At 43.1% G+C, this 9,760-nt stretch overlaps 1 protein-coding gene across 1 annotated transcript; it reads left to right on the forward strand.

Annotated features, from left to right (window-relative positions):
* The first annotated feature begins 2,889 nt into the window (after positions 1-2,889).
* On the forward strand, positions 2,890-9,170 carry LOC123981646 (cystatin-B-like). The gene is made up of 5 exons (XM_046066695.1): positions 2,890-3,013; positions 4,283-4,414; positions 8,049-8,101; positions 8,223-8,324; positions 9,011-9,170. Exons 1-5 carry the CDS (start codon positions 2,890-2,892, stop codon positions 9,137-9,139), a joined length of 540 nt encoding a protein of 179 aa, XP_045922651.1. The 3' UTR covers positions 9,140-9,170.
* The last annotated feature ends 590 nt before the right edge of the window (positions 9,171-9,760 follow it).

The raw sequence follows: 9,760 nt of genomic DNA on the forward strand, positions 1-9,760 counted from the left end.
AGTCACTGCATGGGGGATTTTTCCAAACCTTTGGACAGAGCTAGGCTAGCTGTTACTTGCTGTTTGAAGTCTTTATGCAAAGCTAAAGTAATCTGCTTCTGTTTGTATGTATTCTGAATCAGAATTTCTACCCACTGTCAGCAAACAGTTGCCTATTTACACATCCTAAAGACATTAAGCAACATAGCAGAAAAGGCTCCATAGAGCTGAGGGGACTTGCAGAGTACAATGATTATCTGTGTGTATGTCACTACAAGCAAGCACCTTTCACATACTTGTAGTTATTTGGTCATTTGTTAATATAAAAGTATTGATTATAGCTGCTTTAAAGACGCCCCAGATGACAGAATCTGAATTACACTAAGAACTTTTTGGGGATGTTTTAGGGTGTAACCTGGAATTAGGTAGTAATTCACAAAGGATGAGCAACAATAGCCACATACTGTAGCTCCACCAAAAATGTCATTTTTTAAGACCCATTTATACTTCTGCGTAGGGTCTACGTGCGTACCTACGCCGTAGGCCACGCATGTAGCCATGCATTTATACTTGTACGTAGGTGTTTCCGTCATTCTGCAATTACACCCCCAAACATTAGTCAGCAGTAGCACTGCAGCGTCCACCGTGTTGACTTTTGCCGACCGAGCAGGCTAACTTCTGGTTTAGCCCTCCGCTAACATAAATGGGGATAAAACTGTATACGTGCGGCTGGTGTAGCCTTTTAAAATGTTGTCGACCGATTGGATCACATTCTGATAGCGAAACGAGTCATTTCGCTCGGGTAGCGATGCTCAAATATATTGATTCACTGTGTTACAGCTGCCGTTTTGGCCGCTAGTAAACGTTACTTCAAAGCGCGGGATACTTCTGGTCGGCTCGGCGGCATTTCGAGGCTTCCCAGCCGACCAATCACAGTGCTTACGGTCCGAGTCGACTCAACGTGTAGTTACATTTTTGAGGAGGTGCACGTCAGGCGACACCGTAGCCTACGCTATGCCTATTTGTTGTCAGGTGAGTTTCAGTCTATACATTCATTCTTCACGACCTCAGCAAACAACTCTCTGGTTGGCATTTACATCACATTTGATTTCATTCATGGTGAAGGATGACATGGAGAATAGGACAGGGAAGACATATGTGGAATTCAAAGCAGTTAAATACAGGAGTCAGGTTGTGGCTGGAGAAAACTATCTCACCAAGGTAAATAAATTAGTTACCGGTATATTATTTATCTGAAAGAGAAGAAAGAAAGCCTCAGATATACAGTATGTATGGACTGAAATTAGTGTGACAGTGCTCAAGGTTAGTTGCTAAACAGATCCCTGACAGCCGAAGATCATCAGTGCTCATCAACACAAGATCACAAATATATCATGTGCATACAATCATTTCTCTCCAGGTCCATATGGGAGGAAGCAGTTACCTTCATCTGAAAGTCTTCCAATACCTTTCATGTAATGGAGGAAAGATTGAGCAAATGTGATGTACAGGAGGATCATCGCAAAGAAGATCCCCTTGTACCTTTCTAATTAATGTGTGGTGGGAATGAGAGTGTTCAAATAAACAGCTCAGGCAAACACTTGTCTTTCTGTGAATTGTATTCAAGTCTTTTGCAGAAGGAACTCACTGGGAAACACACGCATCATCCGAGTGAGCTGCAGTGTCTCAGCACATGCAGCTTTTATGCTAATCTCAGGTTTGGAGCACTATCTCATCAACGGAACATGATGTCTTGGATTGTTCCTTAGGGGACACTCAACGTAAGACTATCATGTTCAGATACATGGTGAACCACTTAAAGTCATGACCCCCCAGACATATCATAAAGCATCACCCGCATTTACCTTCCACTGACCCCATACCCAAGAGACCAGAGGTCCCCAGTGAGTGAGATTAGTTACATGGCAGTGTTTGGAGATAGTTCTCATGAAATACCCATTACAAATGCGATCACACAGCCTGTTTCAGCTGCTCACTGCCCCCAGGCTGCAGCCTCATAACTAAATTCATTGACTCTTGACATAACAATACACAATGATATTCTTTTAAAATAATGTTATAGGCAGAGTTTCATTCACAGCATATTAACACATTTACTGTAGAGTATGTGAGGATATTCAGCTTTGGGAGGAAGCTGAATATTTTGTAAAGGATTAATAAAGAGTGCATCAGAACATTTGATTATTGTTATATAATTTCAAGTGCTGCTTGTCATTTTACTTTTTACTTTTGTCAGTTAAGTAAAGGTTCACATGAATTAACAAATCAGTATTTTCTTGCTTTTTGGAATATTTCTGGAATCGTGGGTTTAAATATATATATATATATATATATATATATATATACACACACACACACATATAAACGCAGATTGATTTTTATGTAGAAAATATTTATACTTTGAAATGAATTGCAGATTAAGATTCAAAGTTATCATACAGGGTAGCTACTTCACTGAATGAAAATCCGTGGATGCATGGTTCACTGGTAGGGCCTAACTGAAGTGTAGCCCAGGCTTAATAATGAGAAACACTATTTAGCTGTCTGACCAAGTCAGTAAGGGTTAACTTTTATTTTTCTCATCATCTTTGATGGACTTGTAAGTTAGCAAATGGGTGAACTGTAGGATGCAGTGAGCTGACCAATCAGCTTCCAGCTATGCTCCGTTACAGTTACACCTCTAGTTTCGCATCTCTGCACGTTCTTTTGGCACCTGCACCTGAGCGTAGGAGGCTGTGTTATCCACTTGGGAGTAAAAGAGAGCTGTGCCTGAATCCACTGTTGTCACGGAGCTAAAGGCAGTGAATTCCGCTAAAATGGTCAGATTTTGGTAAAGAGGTGGAAACATCGTGCAGCTGAGATCCATTCCACGGAGTCAAACCGATCCACATGTTCCAGACGTTCTTCCAGAGATTCGTAGATTCCCAGTCCAGGTGGCTGGGTGGCGAGCCAACCTTGTTTGTGAATCTGACTTTAGACGGATTGCCAGGATCTTTCTCATCTTTATATGGCGGTAGGACAAATACTAACACAAACTTCAAAGGGTCCCAACGGTGAAAAATGAACTCTTGTCAATAAAGGCAAGTGGAACCAAGGACGAACTGAGCTCAACGAAGCTAAAAAGAAAGGGATTTTATTTATGTGCGCTCTTTATTATTATTATTTTAGTTTGTTATTTTCACAACTGTTTTTTTTGTATGTACCAGCCCTGTGTATTTAATACACTTAATTCAAACTGTCATTCTGGTGTAGTATTCTTTTTGTTGACATAAAATTCTCAGGCTCTTAACAATTTAGTGTCTTCTGATTCTTGTCCACATTAATGACTATTTTAGACTACTACACCTATGTACATTATCACTACCTCGTGATAAGGGTTACATAAATTGGCGAGCCAGCCAGGAGCCAGAGACATTGGATATCAATTCTGAAAGAATATGCAAAATGGACTTCATACAGAAGTCAGGTGTTAAAATTCCGAATGCAGTTATCGTTAACCCAGGTAGCAGACCAAGATGAGCAAGTTGTTGACTTCCTTAAGAAGTACGGTTCGATCGAAAGAGCCCTTTCCGTTGATGATTCTAAATCTGAATTTTACCAAAACCTGATCATTGAGCAGCTCAGCTTTAGAGTACTTAGAGCCACTTTTGCCATACAAATACACAGTGCAGGGTGATCTATGTGCTAGATATGGTGTAAAAGCATTAATCAGTGTGTACACTACTCATATTGGCAGTAATGTTACAAAAACATACCTAGCTGAGTTAAAGGGCATAGCCAAGCTAAGTGGCAAAGACTATAGGGAGGTGTTAAAAGAGATGATGTTTCAGATTGGTGAAGATATTGAAGCTATGAGGCCCGTATTTACAGAAATCTCCCCTTCACATGTTGAGACCCCAGTTGTGACGCGTCAACCTTGTACCCCTGAAGATCAACAGCCCCTCGTCTCACTCTAGGACGCTCCTCTGGAAGGCAATTGTTTAAGTGCCCCCGATTCAGTCCTGTTCACTAATGGAGGAAAAGCTCCGTCCCTTTCAGTAAGTGGCATAAACCCAGCAGAAATACAGAAGGTGGTGGTTGAGCATATTGTACGGAGGGAAGATAGTAGCCCACACTTGCAAACCCCAGTAAGGCTTCGTTCCTTTTCTGGAAAGATTCCCAGACCCAATAGTGAAGCTGATTATGACACTTGGAACACACATTGAACTGTTTTTAAATGATCCCAGCTCGTCCCATCTCCAGATCTCAAGAAGAATTCTTGAATGTATACTTTCACCTGCAGCCGATGTGGTCAAAGGGCTACGGCCTGGATCACCCCCCACCGCTTACCTGCAGCTTTTGGACTCAGCCTTTGGTACTGTTGAGGATGGGGAGGAACTTTTTGCCCAGTTTATGAACACCCTTCAGGATCCGGGTGAGAAGCCCTCTACATATCTTCATCGATTGCAATTAGCATTAAACCTAGCTGTGAGAAGGGGTGGGGTTGCGCCTGATGAGGTGGATAAACACCTACTCAAACAGTTCTGTAGGGGATGCTGGGACAATTCTTTGCTCTCTGGCCTGCAACTTGAGCAGAAGAAAAGTAGCCCCCCCTTCATTTGCCGACCTCTTGCTGTTACTAAGAACAGAAGAGGACAGACAGTTAGCAAAAGCTAGTCGCATGAAAAAACACATTGGCACTGCCAGGCAACGTGGTCAACTTCAGCTCCAAAGTGCTTGGGCCTGTGTAGAATCAAAAGAGAAGTCAGAGGTCAGTCTCAGTGTTATTGAGGATCTTGGGAGACAGGTTGCCAGTCTGCAAAGCCAATTAACCTCTTTTATGGCACAGAAAAAGACGAAGGGGGCTGATAACAGGGGAGCAGCAGGGAAAAGTATAGGCAAGGTACTGTGGGGAGGATGGACACAGTGCCCCATTTTGCACAGACAGGGCAAACCCTGCTTTAGTAGTTGAAAAGAGAAAACAGTTAGAGGAGAAGCAGCACAGGTGGGAAACACAAACCAGTCTCAACTTACCTTTAAACGACTAACAGTTCCTGCTGTGGGACAAACAGGGGCTGAAGGGAGTCAACAACGTCCCTTAGACGTAAACAGCAAAGGCAAGGCTGGAGTATGTGCTAGTCTAAAACATTCAAGTAAGAGTCACCCTTTTAAACTACCTAAGGGGCTGGTTGGCACCAAGAGTACAGCTAAAGTCAACATAAAAGGTGAAGAAGTTAACTGCCTACTTGATACGGGTTCACAAGTAACAACAGTTACGGTCATTTTATGAACAGCACTTTTCAGAGCAGGAGATTAAGCCACTACATGATCTCTTGGAGGTGGAGGGAGCGAATGGACAGTCCGTACCCTACTTAGGTTACATAGAAATGTAACTTTTCCAAAAGAATTTATTGCAGCATCAATGGATGTGCATACACTCGCTTTGGCTGTTCTCCGAAGCCGGATTGACACACCACCAACCCATCCCGCTTGGCTATAGAGCAGTTCTTAAATGTCTTGAGCTTAGACAAAAGCAGACCAACAACAGTCACCAGTTTAGTGACATTGCAAGGCGGACACTGTATAGTCATTCCAGCTGGTGAAACTGTAGTAGTTGAGGGAGTTGCTGTAGCTAATTGCTTACTGAATGAGAAGTCCGTAGTCACTGAGCAGCCATCTTCACCCGCCTTGCTGGGTGGCTTTTTGGGGACTGCTAGCTTAGTTGACGTTCCCCAGCTGCGGCCCTATAAGCTACCAGTTGTCATCAGTAATGAGTCTGACCATGATATAGTCATTCCTGCTAAATGTGCGATTGCAGAGATAAGTGTTTACCAGAGCATCTTGTTACAGGAGTACAGTGTAGTAAACCAATCAGAGCCCCCCAGTCAAACAAAAAGCACAACCTAAACTTCAATTTTGGTGAGTCCCCAATTCCATCTGAATGGAAAGAATGCATCACTCAGCAGCTCAACAACATGATTGACGTGACCTGGATTTTGGCCGAAAACAGATAAAGTAGCACATAAGACTCTCAGATGAAACTCCTTTTAAACAGCGTGCTCGACCAATACACCCACAAGACATTGAAGCTGTTTGAAAACATATTCAAGAGCTTCTTGATGCAGGAGTCATCAGAGAGTAAGCGTGACCGTTTTCGTCACCAATAGTGGTGGTCAGAAAAAAGAATGGCCAGGTCCGGTTGTGCATAGACTACAGGCGTCCAGACCATAAAGGATGCATACTCTCTTCCAAAGCTGGAAGACACATTCTCAGCGCTCAGCGGTTCCCAGTGGTTCTCCGTCCTTGATTTAAGTCTGGTTATTACCAAATCGAGGTTGAGGAAGCAGATAAACCAAAAAACGCTTTCGTGTGTCCGAGTACATTTCAAAGACTAATGGATGGTGTATGGGGGACATGCATTTAAAGGACGTGCTAGTCTTTATTGATGACTTGATTGTGTTCTCAAAGACCCTAGAGGAGCATGAAGCAAGGCTGATGAAGGTGCTCACATGCCTTAGAGAGTTTGGGTTGAAATTATCTCGTGCAGAGATGCGAAACTAGAGGCGTAAATGTAACGGAGCATAGCTGGCAGCTGATTAGTCAGCTCACTGCATTCTACAGTTCATCAGTCCATCAAAGATGATGAGAAAAATAAAAGTTAACCCTTAGTGACTTGGTTAGACAGCCAAATAGTGTTTCTCATTATTAAGCCTGGGCTATAAAAGCTTTCAAATAAGTATGTTTGAGGTAAAAGGCATTATATTTTTATTTTATATTTCCATGTGAATTATAATTGAGTAGAAGTACAAAGTGGTATACAATGGAATTAGCCTACTCAAGTAAAGTAACCTATCTTTAAATTGTAGGACTTTAATGCAGTAAGTGAGTAAATGGTGTTAATTAAGTGCAAATAAATAGAACATAAGTTAATTAATTGAATGCCTGTCCAAGTTGTTTGTTTTGAAAGAAACATTTGAACTTTGAAATCTAATCTTCATCCTTGTTGTGGGGACAGCCCGGCTGATGTTGAGTGTCCTGGTCCCCCCCCTTTCTCTTTTCGCTTTATTCCTCCCATTCTCTCTCTCTCTCTTTCCCCCTCTGCTCCTGAGCCCAGCCAACAACCCGCACCTGCACCTCATCAGCCACCTTGTCAGCCTGCCACACCTGCCAGTAATCAATCTCATCCCTGCCTGTATTTCAACCCCGGTTCTCCTCACCATCCTCGCTTGATCGTCGTTGCTCCCAACCTGGTGTCAACCTCTCGAGCTCTGGTGTTTATGATCTCTGTTTACCAGTCCCCGTTTGTTCCTCGAGTTAACTCTGTCTCTCTACTTACCCTCCCAAGTTCACTCGCCCTCGTCCTCCGTTCTGTCAGCTAGGCTCATCCTCCGGTCCTCTCCTCTCGGGCTTCCTCCACGGTGTCCTCCCGGTCACCCCCCCGCTCCTCGCCTGCTCCTTGGTCCTCCGTGTCCACGTCCCCCGGCGTCAACCTCTTTTCCCTCCCCTCTCCCCTAGCCCCCTCTGTAAACCCTCAATAAACCTCTTTCCCTCTGAACGTTTGGGTCCGTTCTGTCCAGTCTCACAACAATCCTAGAACCTTGACTTTAATCAATCACTGTCATAAAAAACATCTTTAATAAAAGTTTTTTAAACCATAACTGGAAGAGGGTTTTAAACCTTGCAGTAAAGCCATGTTGGGAGCTCTGTTTTTATCTTCTTTCTTCCGTCACTTCCCAGCAGACAGATGAACCCGACTGCCAGCTGACAACATCCACACACAGCCACGGCTCGGACTAACCCACGTTGTAGAGGGGGGGACAAAGACAATATTAGTTCAGGACAATTAAATCATAAAATTTGTTCCCGATACTTTAAATGGTATACACTAGAAATATATAAGTAGTTTATTAGATTATTATTATTATATTAGATTATTTACAGCTCAGAGACTGTATTTGTTGTTTTAAAAACATTCCCCCCCTATGCCGATGGTATAATCTTATGATGATTGGATACACAGAGGCTCGCTCACCACAACCCACCTCGCTGCCATTCCTCTTCTGGCTCAGGGATTTCTTCGCCAACTGAGGCGGATGAAAAAATCCAGAAGATCTGCGACAGCGTACGTATGAAAAAGTAATATTATGATTACACTTTTGACTTTCTTCTCTCAAAAGTACTCACACACAGTAAACGGAGTCTGTGTTTCATTCTGATATTGCTGTCGCCTCGTTGTTCCTCAGGTGAAGCCCCATGCGGAGCAGAAAGCAGGGAAGACCTATGATGTTTTCACAGCCAAGAGCTACTCAACGCAGGTAGTGGCAGGGATGAACTACTTCATTAAGGTAATTATTGTATACAAAGGAAATGGCACAATAATGTAGGCTACTGTGGCCCCGAGGTCCTGAAAGATGATTTTTTTAGTGTAGATTTTAAGTGTTATTTTTAACTAGATCTTCCAGGACTATTAGAAATGACTTACAAGATCAAGTGAGATTTAAAAAGACTAGACTATATAATATATAATCTATTTTTTTTTATCTGCACTATATTTAAAAAATGGAGTATAACTGTTTTTTGATGTGAAAGTGCTGTCTGATGTGCCCACAGGAAATCATCACTGGAGGTCCACTCATTTCTGGCCCCCAACTTCGAAATTTTGGTTCACTGACACCGCTCTGTAGCCTACTTAGCAGGCGAAAAAGCTCTAATAAACCCACTGTACACTGTCTGTCCAGCACCCACACAGACAGACGTCAATGGAGCATTTAACAGCAAATGATCCTGACGTTATTCTCAGGAGTTGGTGGAGACCAAAACTGAGCTAGAAGAGAGTGAATATTACAGCACACTGTTAAGGTGGACTAAAATGTGGCTCCAAATAAATGTTGCTCCGTGTCTGCTGTAACAATTTGCTAACAAGCTTGCCATAATAACCTATAAGAATGTGTTTGCAGCTTGTTTCTGCTTCCTCCAACTGGCAAAAGAAATCTGAGTGCGGGTCCATAACTTTACTATTACTTCCTTGCAGGTTCACGTGGGAGGAGACGATCATGTTCACCTCCGTGTTCACAAAAAACTCCCATGTTATGGAGGAGAGATTGCGCTGAGTGATATGCAACAATCCAAGAGCCACCATGACCCTATTGAGTACTTCTAATGGGATACCAAATGAAACATCAGTGCCACCAGGCTGCTGTCTCATGTAATCAGAATCAGAAATACTTTATTGATCCCCGAGGGGAAATTCTTTTGTCACAAATGCACTTGTCAAAGGTAGATAGAAAAAGAGTATATAAATATAATAGTATAAATATAAAAAATAAAGACAAATATAAAGGTGTGTAGGTATATACAAGATGGGGACTCAAGTTAGAGAGAGACTCAAGACCAACTTAAGTCGCACACACAGTGACTTCAGACTGGACTTGAGACTCGAGGTGCGGGAACAATGTTTATTTTTAGGAAACGTCTGATGAGCTAGCTGTTCTATTTTGTATAGGCTTCGCCCTCTAAGGCCATCGCTATTGGGTTTACCCCCTACGCACGACTGCATAGCACTGATAAATTTTGTCTACGCCCACCCACAGCCACACCCTCTCCTACGTCTGCACCATACAATGGTGAGAACCACGAGCCACGGTTGGCCTGAGGCTGCTGCAGACACAGCTCCCTACGCTGTCCCCTGACCTCCTGCCCCTCCGTCTTAGCTTGCGCTCCCAGTGCGCCGGGGTGGCCCCCTTGTGGTGTAACTCCACTGTGCAGCCACAGCGTTCCGGGA

This window comes from Micropterus dolomieu, linkage group LG01 (genome assembly GCF_021292245.1).
Source record: "Micropterus dolomieu isolate WLL.071019.BEF.003 ecotype Adirondacks linkage group LG01, ASM2129224v1, whole genome shotgun sequence".
In the NCBI taxonomy this organism is placed as follows: Eukaryota; Metazoa; Chordata; class Actinopteri; order Centrarchiformes; family Centrarchidae; genus Micropterus; species Micropterus dolomieu.

Bases quoted from the DNA above. Each gene is read 5' to 3' on its own strand.
- LOC123981646 (XM_046066695.1), top strand. From the start codon at position 2,890: ATGTTCCAGACGTTCTTCCAGAGATTCGTAGATTCCCAGTCCAGGTGG. The intron at 3,014-4,282 runs GTAGGACAAATA...TTTCACCTGCAG, and splicing joins TTTCTCATCTTTATATGGCG to CCGATGTGGTCAAAGGGCTA. The intron at 8,325-9,010 runs GTAATTATTGTA...ACTTCCTTGCAG, and splicing joins GGATGAACTACTTCATTAAG to GTTCACGTGGGAGGAGACGA.